Source organism: Schistocerca cancellata, chromosome 2 (genome assembly GCF_023864275.1).
Source record: "Schistocerca cancellata isolate TAMUIC-IGC-003103 chromosome 2, iqSchCanc2.1, whole genome shotgun sequence".
In the NCBI taxonomy this organism is placed as follows: domain Eukaryota; kingdom Metazoa; phylum Arthropoda; class Insecta; order Orthoptera; family Acrididae; genus Schistocerca; species Schistocerca cancellata.
Window position 1 is genome coordinate 304729398 of NC_064627.1, and position 15487 is coordinate 304744884.

General features: G+C 43.3%; 1 protein-coding gene across 1 annotated transcript in view; it reads left to right on the forward strand.

The window, feature by feature from the left end:
- Positions 1 to 5014: 5014 nt before the first annotated feature.
- LOC126153601 (uncharacterized) overlaps positions 5015 to 15487 on the forward strand; it is a 175919-nt gene continuing 165446 nt past the window's right edge. Inside the window, exon 1 of the mRNA XM_049916082.1 lies at positions 5015 to 5029. Coding sequence (XP_049772039.1) covers positions 5015 to 5029 — 15 coding nt within the window. The remainder of the gene's footprint in view (positions 5030 to 15487) is intronic.

Sequence of the window (15487 nt, forward strand, 5' to 3'; positions counted from 1 at the left end):
ACGGACTGCTGATGAATAACATCACTTTGTGTTCAGCGATGAATCACGGTTCTGAACCTGCCTGGATGATCATCGTCGGCAAGCATGGTGGCGAGCTAGAAAGAGAGTTCCCATTGCTCCAGTGTTTTGGAGGGGCACAGCAGTGTTACTTATGGCGTCATGGTGTGGGGAACCAGTGGGAATGATTCCAGACCACGAGCAGTAGAGAGAGATCGAGGGACCGCTGGCGACACAGTGGTATGTCACAGACATGCTGGACATGCTGTGTCCTCAAGTGTTACCTCTTATGCGACAGTACCATGGTGCCATTCATCTGCAGGACAATTTTCGTCCACACACGGTACGTTTATCTACGACCTGTCTGCGTGATGTTGAGGTACTCCCTTAGTCACACACGAGCTGTGCTGCGAGGTCGATACCTCGCGCCCGACTCGCGAGTATGCCTGTGGTGAGGCTCTCTTTGGCTTGCTTAGACACAGGAGGCTAGGGAGCGCGCGGGGAGAGATTTCTGATGTTGCCGTTGAAAGAGGTCGCTGAGAGTATGTTTTGGCTACGAAGCGCTAGGTAGAGTCCGCATAGGGTACGGTGACCAATGTGCAGTGACCAGTTTTCGTCCAAAGAGCTGGGCGAGTTCATTCTTTTGTTAGTGTTTGCCAGCTTATGGCGACGACAGAATCGAGGCGCACCCCCTGCCATCTTTCTCAAAGGATTTTACCGACACTATTCGGTGAAAAGCACTTTACCGTCTGAGATTAGAGCGTCAAGACAGGAAGGTGACAAAATGTTAGCAGACGGAGTGTTTCGTCCTTCGACTTCCCCTATGAATCGCCCATGTTTTTGATCAGAGAGGCAAATGGGGGCGGTTTCCGTTCTGTATTGGATTATCGCGCCTTGAATCGGAAGGTGGTTGTTGAATCCGTCCTTCTTCTTGACCTTCACCATTGCTTCATTGCTGGTTCACTGGTGCCCAGTACGTTACGGTACTTGCTATAAATCAAGCGTATTACCAGATGCCACTGGCGGAGCAAGCCAAGGCCGTTAACGGCGTTCGCTACGGACTGGAACTTGCATGAATTTAACCAGGTACCCTTTGGTCTCTCTAGCGGCGCAGCCGTGCTATCTAGGTTGCTGGATTCTGTTTTGGGTGACCTAAAGTTCCAGTTTATCTACGGTTATCTGGACGTCGTTATGGTATATAGTAAAACCTCTCCCAAGCATTTGGAACACCTCTGCCAGGTATTGGGTAGGCCGGGCGAGGCGGATTAACGGTGAAGCTATCGAAAGTCAACTTCGAGCACCCTGAAAATTCTTTCTTGGGACGCCTGGTTTCTGCTGGTGGGGTCCATGTGGGTCGCTCACGAACTTGGGCGATATGTAGGTTCCAACCTTCGAAAATCAAGAAAGTGTTAGTCCGGTTCGTGGGTATGATAATTTTTTTTCGAAAGTATATTCCATAATTTGCCCACCTAGCCGCTCGTTTGAACGCCTTGAACGCCTTGTCTTAGGGCTTGCTGACTGTCCCTGATTTGACCTCCGAATTATTGTGCATATTGTTGTCTCCAGTTCTGGAGTAGCAGCAGTGCTGCTCCAGAAGCAAAATGGAGAGATAGACGGCATTTCTCGGTTTTATCTCGAGCACCGAGAATTTGAATTAGAAACTGACAATCAGGCCTTTACCTCGGTTCTGGCTCGCCCACGTCAGATCAGCCGCATTGCTTTCAAATTCTCGGTGGGGCATATACGGGCAGTGAGAATGTGGTGGCTGATACCCTTAGCCACATGTTAGAGGAGCAAGGGGCCTAATGTTTCGTTGTACCCTCTGACGATCTGGAAATCGTGGAAGCTGTTCTTGCTGAGGTGCCGGCTTTATTTACCAACCAAGAGGAGGAAGGAGATGTAGACCATGAGTTGTATTGTCTTATGCGGCAAACTGCGTCGAGCGAGGAGACGTCGGGATATCAAATCAAAAAGGGGACCTTGTATTTTAGGCCTCGAGGAGGGGATTGGTTGAAGCTTTGTTCACCCCACGCGTTAGTGCCGGTAGTCTGTAAATATTATCGTGAGTCCCTTTTGGGAAGACACCGTGGCATATACAAGACCATAGACAAGGTCAGACAAATCGTAATTGGACCTTCTCTGTATAGAGATATTTGGCAGCTAGCTGGCCAGTGCCAGGTGTGTAAGTTAGCTAAGCCCAGTTCAGGTAACCAGAAGGGGTTTCTGCAGCAATCCTGGGTAGAACAGGCCATGGAAAGAATTTTCATAGGTTATATGGGTCAGTTAACCCGTACTCAGGCCAGGTACAGATACATTCTCTTGGCCGTTGACGTTTTCATTAGATTTGTTTGGCTGTGTTCGAGTTGCGGGGTGACTGCCAGTATCAGTGTCAAACATATAAGGTTAATGTGTTTGATATTTGGTCCGCCAAAGGTATTGCTCAATGACAATGGTCCTTCTTCCTTGTTTCTCGCGAATTTTGGCGTATGGTGTCACTCCTGTGACAAATATGCCATGTTACCCCCAACCTTCTTTTGGCGAAAGGTTTAATGCAAACTTAAAGGCACTGTAGATCACCTTCCATGTTGTGGTGCAAACCAAATGGGATCGATCCTTGCCGTGGCTGAATTTTTCTTTCAGCACAGCAAGACATTTGTATCATCAGGCCACCCCCACTTCCTTGCTTTTAGCCCACCCAGTTAACACCCAACTTATCAACTTGTGGGACATTGCGTATTTACTCTCAGATAAAACGACGCCTGAAATTCCTCGAGATAACTCGCAAAGGACCGCTACGGTCGCAGCTTCGAATCCTGCCTCGGGCATGGATGTGTGTGATGTCCTTAGGTTAGGTAGGTTTAAGTAGTTCTAACTTCTAGGGGACTGATGACCTTAGATGTTAAGTCCCATAGTGCTCAGAGCCATTTGAACCATTTATTACCATGTTCAGTGTTGTGTACCTGCTGTAAATATTTTTGAAGCAAGTTTGGGTATTTGACCAACCTTTTGATATTTCATGTCTCTATTTGTTAGAAGTTGCAACCTCTCTCGAGGTATGCTTTTTTAAAAATTATTTTAGAAAGTGCGGTTGCAATACGCGTTTTCTCAAATAGAGGGTTTTCGTTCGTTAGAAATGTCACTTATAATCTGGCCCCTCATGTAAGCCTTGAACTGTGCCTGCACAACCTGAGTGGAGCTTCTGCGTGCCTGTTTTGGTTGATGTTAACCAGTCTTAGGACACGCTGTTGGTGATCCCGCCTTACAGACATCATTTATGTCTGTATTCTGCCCTTTATGGTTGGTATTTTTATACCATTTGTAATGTTCACTATTGTGTGTGTGTGTGTGTTTTCTTAAGTAAAGAATCTTTAAACCTGTTTATTAGGACATTTGGATGAAACTTAAAACGAGTCTCGGAAGAGTACCCAAATCCCGTTTCCTATTTTGTAATTTTCAGTAGTTCTATGTTATTTCTAATGAAATAGTGATTAAAAGTGCTTTAATTCACAATTATCTGGTGCTCAATTTGCATTTGTAATAATGATAATAATTTTGTGGCCCAATAAATTTAAAAATATTTTAAATGAACAATGCTCATCCCCCCCCCCTCCCACGGTCTAGCCATTCCTAATGTTTTAAGGCGAGCACATGCAGTGGTACCGTAGTGCCACGCTACAATGTGTATCCCCGATAGAAGACGTGTGGGAACAATTTGTACGTCGACTGCCTCCCACTGCCAGTTGGTTGGTTTGAGTTGGTTTGTGGTATGAAAGGGACCAGACCACTGCCAGTATCCAGGCTATTAAGGACCAGTTAAAACACGCATGGATCAGCTTGCCTCAGATGGGAATACAACTACCTCACGACGCATGCATGCTTGCATGTCTGAACGAACATTGCGTCGTAATTCGGAATAACAGAGGACCCGCAATATCGTATTTATCCGCCGACACCAGGCTAGCTACTCTCAGGAGTGAGTTCTGATGGACGTACGAGTATAGCTTGTGAAAGCATGGTTGACGACATATGGACGTTTGGGTCGGCTATGGATAACCTAATGCCAAGGAAATCACTCACGATAAGCGGGAAATTCTAGTTCGGGTGCCGGTCCGCCATAAATTTCGTTGCTGTAACTCCATTATACAGCTGGCGGTTGTCCATAATCACAACTGCGAATATATTTCGTGTACGTTTGATGACACCGTCCCCAACCGAATTAATGCACGCACCCAATCCAGAGAAGGTGCAAAGGCATGCTGATAAGTGGGCATATACGACCAAGTTCTTTGTAAATTTAATTGGAGTTCGTAATCACTGAAAATAACATCGCATACCGTCTCGACCCATGAAGTTTTATTTAGTTGCCTGCGCCCCTTCTGGGACTTCACTTTTTTTGTCAGGCAGTGAAATGGTTCAAATGGCTCTGAGCACTATGGGACTTAACATCTATGGTCATCAGTCCCCTTGAACTTAGAACTACTTAAACCTAACTAGCCTAAGGACATCACACAACACCCAGTTATCATGAGGCAGAGAAAATCCCTGACCCCGCGGGACAGGCAGTGAAGTTACAACACTGATTGATAGCGGGTTTACTCAAAGATATCCTTTAATTATGCTCTCCTTAGCCTCAAAAATTTCCTCTCGCTCATTCTGATGTAGGATTACAGAAATCATTGCAGTGAATCCTGTACTCCTATAAGCCCTGTTGCATTCCTCAGCACTGTCAACTGAACTAGTGTTCGTTCTCTTAAGTTCTCGGTATCAGTAAGAGTTTATTCACTGACATTCCTTTTTTCACTATTGACCTGACTGGTCGACGATTACACATGTCGGTGTGAATCTTTCCACAAACATTTGCCACAGAAACCTCATTCTCTTGTTATTTAGTGCAATCACTGTGAAGTGCTTGGGTCCTTTGACTCTGTCACCGCCTAGTGTCTTACCTTGTTCATTTTCTTGTTTCGTATGTTATGCGTTAAAAGAAAAGCTAGACCTATATGCCATGCTTGCCGCTATGTTTTTCAAACTGGTAAGTTGTGGAACTGTCAACTCGATAGTAATTGTAAATATTTTTTTAAATTATTATTCTGCAGACTTCGAGTTAATGGTTCTGCATGGAGGATATAGATACATACACTCCTGGAAATTGAAATAAGAACACCGTGAATTCATTGTCCCTGTAAGAGGAAACTTTATTGACACATTCCTGGGGTCAGATACACCACATGATCACACTGACAGAACCACAGGCACATAGACACAGGCAACAGAGCATGCACAATGTCGGCACTAGTACAGTGTATATCCACCTTTCGCAGCAATGCAGGCTGCTATTCTCCCATGGAGACGATCGTAGAGATGCTGGATGTAGTCCTGTGGAACGGCTTGCCATGCCATTTCCACCTGGCGCCTCAGTTGGACCAGCGTTCGTGCTGGACGTGCAGACCGCGTGAGACGACGCTTCATCCAGTCCCAAACATGCTCAATGGGGGACAGATCCGGAGATCTTGCTGGCCAGGTTAGTTGACTTACACCTTCTAGAGCACGTTGGGTGGCACGGGATACATGTGGACGTGCATTGTCCTGTTGGAACAGCAAGTTCCCTTGCCGGTCTAGGAATGGTAGAACGATGGGTTCGATGACGGTTTGGATGTACCGTGCACTATTCAGTGTCCCCTCGACGATCACCAGTGGTGTACGGCCAGTGTAGGAGATCGCTCCCCACACCATGATGCCGGGTGTTGGCCCTGTGTGCCTCGGTCGTATGCAGTCCTGATTGTGGCGCTCACCTGCACGGCGCCAAACACGCATACGACCATCATTGGCACCAAGGCAGAAGCGACTCTCATCGCTGAAGACGACACGTCTCCATTCGTCCCTCCATTCACGCCTGTCGCGACACCACTGGAGGCGGGCTGCACGATGTTGGGGCGTGAGCGGAAGACGGCCTAACGGTGTGCGGGACCGTAGCCCAGCTTCATGGAGACGGTTGCGAATGGTCCTCGCCGATACCCCAGGAGCAACAGTGTCCCTAATTTGCTGGGAAGTGGCGGTGCGGTCCCCTACGGCACTGCGTCGGATCCTACGGTCTTGGCGTGCATCCGTGCGTCGCTGCGGTCCGGTCCCAGGTCGACGGGCATGTGCACCTTCCGCCGACCACTGGCGACAACATCGATGTACTGTGGAGACCTCACACCCCACGTGTTGAGCAATTCGGCGGTACGTCCACCCGGCCTCCCGCATGCCCACTATACGCCCTCGCTCAAAGTCCGTCAACTGCACATACGGTTCACGTCCACGCTGTCGCGGCATGCTACCAGTGTTAAAGACTGCGATGGAGCTCCGTATGCCACGGCAAACTGGCTGACACTGACGGCGGCGGTGCACAAATGCTGCGCAGCTAGCGCCATTCGACGGCCAACACCGCGGTTCCTGGTGTGTCCGCTGTGCCGTGCGTGTGATCATTGCTTGTACAGCCCTCTCGCAGTGTCCGGAGCAAGTACGGTGGGTCTGACACACCGGTGTCAATGTGTTCTTTTTTTCCATTTCCAGGAGTGTATTATTAGTAGTTCGGGGAGATATTTGAGAAGACTGTTCTGTGTAAGAGACTGATAAATAATGGCTACAAGGAGATGTAGCAAATCAAATGTGGTGTGGCGAGGAAATCTCGGCACGTTTCCATCATTCGCGCCTGCCTGTGGTCTATATTTCTGATATAATGCTGTATAAGCCTTTTGCACACAGTGTTTGTATTTGTATTAACGAAGTAAACAGAAATCAACTTTCGATCTTGTCAGTACGCAGAGGACTCATACTCAGTGATGTTCTTGTACATGTGACATGTTTGTATATGATACACGATCGAAATTTGATCTTTGACAGCATTAAAGGTCATGGTTTGTGATGAGTCCCACTGTTCATGATTTATCACCGGCGTCGTACAGCTATCGCAGTTGTGATGCAGTATGGTCGTGAATCAATGGTTATGGTTATACAGAGTGTAACAAAAGATATGTTCAAACTTTCAGGACACGTTCCTGACACATGGGGGAAGAATATATGTTCTTTGGACATAGGTCCAGAAATGCTTTGTTTCTAGGTTAGAACTCAGATTATACACATGGTGAGAATAGAGCAGTTTCTCATAGAGCACTCTACAGACAGCTTTGTGGTCAACACTACTTGTTGCAGCTAATGGTCTTAAGCGCCCGCTAGAGTTGTCGTCAATTGCAGAAGTTCCTCCTCTAGTTGCGGAATCCTCGTCTTTCAAGTCCTTTCGCAGCCGCGAGTACTAGGCTTAAACGTCCTGTGCTCCCTAAGATGACGACAAACTGCTTCAAACATACTTCTGTCGGGGCACCGTCGTTCTGGAATTCACTTCCGATACAAACGTTGAGAGGAACAATCTGGTAATCCGTACAGCAAATGGGCATCTGCCAGCTCCGCATTTGAGTACACTTTTATTGTGCTGCACCGGAAACAAAGAGCGTTATGAACACTAAGTAGCTGACGTTAAGTGATTGATGCTAGTAGAGCAATGAAGTTAGTCAGATGTCAGCACAAGCAATGAAGTGAGTCACATGCTAACATTACATTCGTTCAATTGGAACGAGAAACACTGTCAGGGAACCTAAGAATTACAACTCACTCTAGCCTATATGCTAAACAAACGTAACCAAGAGGATATTTCGAACATATCATGTAAGAAAACGTTTCATGTAATGTTGGTACCTTCTGTTTCTGTGTGTTTCCCATGATTAAGGTGTTTGTGAAGAGAAGTGGAAAATCAGCTCCAACGTGGAAATAAAGCTTATCTGGACCCATGTCCATATAACACATTTTATTCCTTTAGATGTGAGGAATGTTTCCCACAAGTTTGACCATACCTTTCTCTTACACTCTGTACTCATAATAGAAGCATGCAGATTATACAGGGTGAATCAGATGCACCTACTACTGGGTTTTATGCAACACTCAGTGCCTTCGAATATAACATGCAAGTTTTTAATATCCTTTTGCTCGTTATGCTCAAACTTTTAGTCTTATAGAAAATATGATCAGAACCTTTTTGTAGGAAATTTAATGTAATTAAAATTTGTACCAGGATTTCGTTACAGGCCGTAGTTTTCGCATTATTCTAGAAAAATATGCAAAAGTGACTTTCAAACGCGATTTTCTTGAATAACTCGAAAACTACATCCCCCCACTGAAAACGTATTCCAGCACAAATTTTAACTACATTAAATTTCCAACAAGAAGGTCTTGTTCATTTTTTATGTAGGACTAATAGTTTGCATGTAGCAAATGAGAGAGTAAGGAAATCACTCATGGTTTTTTAAGGCGTTGCGGTTTGCATAAAACCGACCATTAGGGGCATCTAACTCACCGTGTATGTTGAAGGCTGTTGCTTAAACATGTATGAACTTTCGTTCGTTTCGCACCATTGGGCAGTTTCGGCCTTACAGGTATTTCTTAAATGCTGTAGTTGCCAACTGCTAGGTGGGCATGTCATTCTGATTTTTGTAAGTTATCGATGTACACGTTATCTTACTGTTAAACAGTCTTTGGTCTCTTTACGGGACAGTTTTTGCCTCTGCGCAGTCTGATACAATGTTAGTTGAAATGTGGTAGTTGATGGACGTATTCAGTACTGCTGTGTTGACTTGTGATTACATTTGTTCGATGAAGAAAGATTTATTGTAAAGTACAGAAAGGATGAATAAGATGTATATATTAGAAAGCGAAAAGAATATAAGTTTTGATTAATGTTATTTTTTTTAAGAGAAGAAATTTGAGCTAAGACTTCAGCATTGCGCAGCTAATTTGTAGGATAATTATTGTCAGCTAGTTAACTGGCTGAAAGCTGAGAGAGAGAGAGAGAGAGAGAGAGAGAGAGAGAGAGAGAGAGAGAGAGAGAGACCACCACACATTCCTGAATCATGCATTAAGATACCAACTGATTAAGCTGTTTGACTTTTATAGGATTTTTCTATTAACATGGTACCCTTTTCAAATCACTGTTAACTTTGTTAAGCGTAGTATTGTTCAAACCAATGTTATGTGTGAAGATCAAGCAAAATTTTAAATGGCTCTGAGCACTATGGGACTCAACTGCTGTGGTCATAAGTCCCCTAGAACTTAGAACTACTTAAACCTAACTAACCTAAGGACATCACACACATCCATGCCCGAGGCAGGATTCGAACCTGCGACCGTAGAGCAAAATTTTACTCTGTCTTCCTGTATACGTACTCCATTCTAAAGTCGTTGTCTCGGAATATCATTTCATAGCAATAAGTACTCTCCTAACCCCACTGTTTAAAGAAGGTATATCATTACGCATTACCACATTGCACTATGTAGTATGCAACGGTTTGAATTTTATTTCAAAACAGAAAAGCTAAGCCACTGCCTGCTTGCTGATTGCTGTTAAGCTTTCGAGAAATCTATAACATTGTTGTCAAGACGCGAGGTACGTGTATTTTCCATTAGGGCCAGATAATTGTATTACTTCAGGTGCGTGTTTAATATAAAGACAAGTTGTATTGATACCAATTATAGTTCAGTTCAAATTAGGTCCTGTTCAGTCAAAGGTTAGTACACAAGTTTAAGTTGGATAACATTTTGTGGGAACATAGTTTCGGTAATAAGTAGATTTTTTTTATAGAGTGGGAGGTAAATTTCGGCTAAATTTCATACAGAAACATGGTGGGGTGGTTACATGTCTTAACATAGCCGACTATTTAGCAGCGGATATATACATGTTGGCATATGGCACCCACAGCACTCAATAACTGTAAGGCCGAAACTGCACAATGGTGAGAAACGAAATCATTATCAGTTTAAGCAACAACTGAGGTGGAACTTCTACAACGTCCTCCGAAAAATTACAGCTGTGGTGTCGCTTATGAATAAAATGATGCGGCCTGTATTTAAAAACTTAAGACTTAGCATTACCTCGATGCCTGGAGGTTATTTTTGCGATATAAACTCATAATAATTTTTTGTATTAGCAGGTTGTCTTTGTGTACATGACGTTTTTTAAATACTCGTAGTTACGAACTGTGGGACCCTGATGCGTAAAATAAAGGTGAATGCATTTTTAAGTATGAAAGGCAATTCAACTCTTGTTCCACTATTGCACTGTTAGTAGTACAAAATAGAATTTTTGTTAATGTTATGTTCCCGTTAGTTCGTGCACGTACTGCTGACTGCGCTTGTGGCAGGCTGTAAGCCAAGAGATTCCCTGTAGTCGTCATGTCACATATTGTACCTTCGGACGTTCTGTTTGGCAATTAGACATTTCTGAGTCACCACATCGGCAAATTTCTCCCAATTCGTGAGAATTAATTACGAAGACTGTCGATAAAATTTCGATATCATCTGAAGATCTTCATTTGGAAGAAAACTATGGTGTGATAAACGCACTAAAACACTGTTCAGTATGGAATCATCGTGCTAATGTAGGTGTGGATGGAAACGTGACACAATGGCAGAGATGAGCTTTTCATAATAAAATTTAAAACAGAATATTGCCTTTTAACCGTCTTCTCTTAGACAGTATAATATAATTTGATCGGTATTCATGTGTATGCGGAGACTAGAGGGAGATATAAGGAAAATGAATGTGGTAACTGTAGTGTTGCCAGATACAGCTATCCGATTGGTGAATAGTTTAGATTTGTGATACCTTCAGAAACCTTAGCCTGGTTCTACATCTCAGAGTATGTTCTGTACTTATCACTAAGATAAGATTTACGCTGTCTACACGTTCTGCACTGAAACGCATTCCAATTTTTGCATTTATACTCTTTATATCATGAGGAGATCTTTTGAGTGTCACTAGAAACGACGACCTAGCTTCTCTACAGCTTGGGAAATAATAATTCGAAGCATCCACATCAGCCCAAATTTGTGAATACGGAATTTTTTTCACGACGTTTACCCATAATATCAAATTATTGTTACCTCAATTAACTGTTACAACTCGATATTTTGCTGGTTATTACCTCTGTTTTGAACGTAAAGAAATAGTGCAGGACTGCTAATTTGTACCTTGTAGCCCTGATTGTAGACTGGTGTGAAAAACTGAAGGACGAAATTAACTAGAGCACGATGTGTCACCGCAAAATAACATAGCTCGACGAAATTTGGAACTGAGACAGTATAATAGAGAAGGTAGCTGAAAGAAATACGCAATGAGACGAGAATATATGACACTTTTATTGAATGACAATAATTACATTGAAGTCACCGCGATTGTGAGCGTCCCCTGGACATTACAAAAGCAGGACATCATTCTTAATAGAGCGTGTGATGACTACGGACAGCAATGCATGCTCTACAACGTGCTCCCATGCTGTCCACAAGATTGGTAAGGACTTCTTGTGGTAAGGCGAAGTTGACAACTGCTCTATGGTCGTTCGTGCATGTGGACGTGCCGCAATACGCCTCCCCAACGCAGCCCACGTGTACTAGATGAGATTTAAGTCGTGTGAACGGGCAGGTCAGTTGATTCCTCGAGTAACCTCTCATTCCAAAATCTTCTCCACGTGTGCTGCTCGATAGCATCGCGCATTGTCATCCACAAGAATGAGGTCGGGGCCGAATGTACCTCTGCAAGAAAGCACGTGTGCCACACTAACGTTGACAGTTTACCGTGTTCAAAGATTTGAAGGTCAATACGCCTATGCAGCATTATGCCTCCCCAAATTATAGCGGCTGGTCCATCAAAACGACTATGTTTGATAACGTTCCAGGGTGCGTAGCGTGTTACGTAATGAACCCAGGAACATTGTCGAACATGATCGTTTTGGTGGTCCAGGTGTCATGTTGCGAGGGGCGTAATGATGCTTGAGTGTATTGACCTCCAAATCTTTGAACGCGGCACACTCACTTGTCAACGTTACTGTGATACTGCACTCTTTCCTCTAGTGTGTCTTTTCAGGGATGCATTCCGCCCTGACTTCTTTTTTCATGGAAGACGGTGAGCGACCACATCGAACTCCGCAGGTGGAGGGGCTGTTGGAACTAACGGATTAACGGCGAATGGATCGGTCAGCCGATTTCCCCGACTTAAATCACATCCAGCACGTGTGGGATGGGTTACGAAGAGGTATTGCGGCTCGTCCACACGAACGGAAGACCATTCTGCTGGTGGAAGAATGGTACGCCCTGTCACAAGAACTCAACTCCTTACCAACCGTGTGGCCAGCATAGGAGCACGTTACTGAGCAGTCTCTACCGTCCGTGGAGGTCACATTCCGTATTAAGGGGGGGGGGGGGGGGGGGTAGGACGCCAAAAATTTGAAAGAATTCGATTTTTCAAAAATATGCCTGTTTTGTAGCGCACGTCTTCCTGAATAGTTTGATGTATAAAACATATGTATTTGACGGATTATAAGGTACGTTATTTGGTCTTAAGTGTACCAAGATGCAGCACCACACCCCTTCCCTCAACAACATTCTCCTGTGATACGTAAGTGAAGAATATTATCACAGGAATTCTCTAACAACTGCTGTAGTGGAAGCCATCAAACCTATATTCAGGTACCTTGCAAATGAAAACTTATTGAAGAAAGGTCTTCATGGCGGTACCCAAAACCCAAATGAACGTTTTAACCAATGTGTATGGGAAACATTGCAAAATAAAAAAAACATTTTTGTCGGAAGAAATGCACTTGCTAGTTTCATGTTTTAATTATGATGCGCAAAGCAGGAAATGTGTTTTAGAGAAAATGGGAATTAAGCCCGGAGTGAACTGCATCAAAGCCTTCTATGCGATGGACAAAGAGCGTGTAGTAAAAGCAGATAAATCATTTTTGGAGGTGATAAAATCAAGAAGAGTGCATCATGGGAATGTGAAAAGGAAGAAAACCGATTTAGAGAATGAAAAAGAACTTGCTTATGGTGCTGGACAATACTAAAAGAATGCCAAATACAAGCAGAAACTTAAACGGCCATTTTCCGCAAAACACAAATTTCTGCACTTAGCTACGTGTAACATCCAAAATAAATATCCTATTGCTTTCAAACTGGGTATGATTATCAAACACAAACTCCTTAATGCAAAACTCTAGAATTTTTCAAATCTATTAAAACTGTTGTAAAAATTGAGATAATTAACTATTAAATTTGAATTTTTTCTAAACAAGAAGTTTAAACTGTAACAGCTCATTCAGTTTTTTAATAATTCAATAATTTCTAGAGTTTCACACACCTGTAAGTATGGTTTCTATGCTGTGCAAAATTCATCGAAGAATCTCTCTTATTTATGAATAAAAATGTATCTATAGCAACAAATGCAGACAATAGTAAGTGAAAAAAATGATGAAATTTCACTTGTAAAAAAATTTATTTTGCTATGTTTTTGAACTTTCACTGCTATGAGTGTGAATCGTGAATCCTTCTTGGTCAGGCTAACATAGTTTTATGAATTTATTTTTAAAAGTATAGATAGCCGAAGTTAAAATGTCCTGTGGTGCCTCTCCTGCTCCAAGTCGGAGTGTTTGACGTCCTACCCCCCTTAAGACCCGTGCTTTGCCTTTTGTAATGTCCAGGAGAGCATCGTAATTCGAGACGACTTCAGTGTAATTGTCATCTTTGATAAAAAGTGTCATTTCTCTTCGTACGATTGCGTAATTCTTCAAGTTATCATCTGTACTATACTGTACTAGTTCTTTCCATGTATGGTCCATGTTTCATAGAGGTAACATGCCAGAGTTACTTTCGTCCTTAAGTTTTGCACACCTGTATATTTATACTTAGGAGTTATTGTATAGCAGCCAGTGTAAAGATGTACACAAGGGGGTTTGAACAGTGGCAGTTCGGCGATGTTTAAAAACGGCTGATAGCAGTGACTTCTGTGGATATAACCAGATCTACAGGACGGTAACTGGCAGTAATATTTTATAGTTCGACGATGAAGACTGTGGTAATGATCGTCGAATGCTTGGATTCTAATTTTACTGACATGTGGTGTAGCTACCGACAACTGCTGATTGTAGCTATTCCATTTGACTTTCGATTTTCTCTGCGGTTGATATGTGACACGTTATTTTTTTCTTGTTTTATTGATACTTACGTCGCTCATTTACAAGCTAGTGTTCCCTTATCTAAAAAATTGTGTTGTAAGTCTCACAGAATGTAGAGCGTCTACGGGTAAGACAAGGAAGCGAGCCAGATAACGATCGAATCTGATCGCTGGATTAACGTCAGTTTTTGCTGGAATAATGGTCGTTGGAATTGTGGTTCATAGGCGACTAACTACAAATTTTCAGAGCAGTACCCGATTGGTTCCACTTCTCCTTTAGAGTAACATAACCTACAATCAGCAAAATGTGAAACACAGCGAACAGAGTTTCCACGTTTCGTATATTGTTGAGTGTATGACGTTCCTGATCTGTAATTGAAGAGAAGCTGTGGCGTCAGGGAGGATCTCTGGCCTCAAAAGAAGTGTCAGATCCATGCTGAGCAAAGCGTCAGCAGAAATAGTTTTGGCAAGGTGGAATACTTCAGGACGAAAAGGAAGAATTTCAAAAAGTTGGAACAAAGAAGTTTTTTTGGTACGTCCGACTACCAGATAACCAACGAAGGTAAAAGGCGAACATTACTGCACTTGGACGCATGCCAGCATCAGAATTGAAACAGAACTGAAATAGACTAGGTAGACGACGGCGGAAATCTGGTTATTTTTGGCTGCTACGCTTCGCTAAGAAGAGCAGGAGAAGTGAAAGTGGGTATGCTTCGGGTACCACTTTGCTCGGAACTAGCTGCTAACGCTGCAGCTGCGTGGGGATTATTTTAAGGTGATTATTTCATAGAGTGTCACTGGGTGTGCAGTTACTTTCCTCGTCTGGAACTACGACATAAACGTTAATACGCGCTGATAACCCCGTCGTTTGATAACATGATTTCCTTGTTTGTGTCTGTTTTCCCATTTCTTTACGTCAATTTGTGCTGAGACTAGCCGTTATAACTTTGTCCTCTACTTTAATATTCCTACATCTACTAGAAAATGAAATATATATGTATTGTGTCCGTGACCCTCATGTTTCGGACATGACTCTAAGGTTAATTTGATGCATTTTTTCATTTCTGTTGCTTGTCAGCTATCCATTTTAACATAACTGCGTGTAACACAATCAAAAATGTTCAAATGTGTGTGAATTCCTAAGGGACCAAACTACTGAGGACATTGCTTCCTAGACTTACAAACTACTTAAACTAACTTGAACTAACTTATGCTAAGAACAACACACACACACACACACACACACACACACACACACACACACACACATGCCCGAGAGAGGACTTGAACCTCCGGTGGAAGGGCCCGCGCAATCCGTGACATGGCACCTCTAACCGCGCGGCCACTCCGAGCGGCTTAACACAGCCAACCGTATGACATATGCATGTTGAATCACCTGAAACTTGCAACGCATATATTGCGGGAAAAGAAAGTGCTGTTAATTTATGGTTTTCA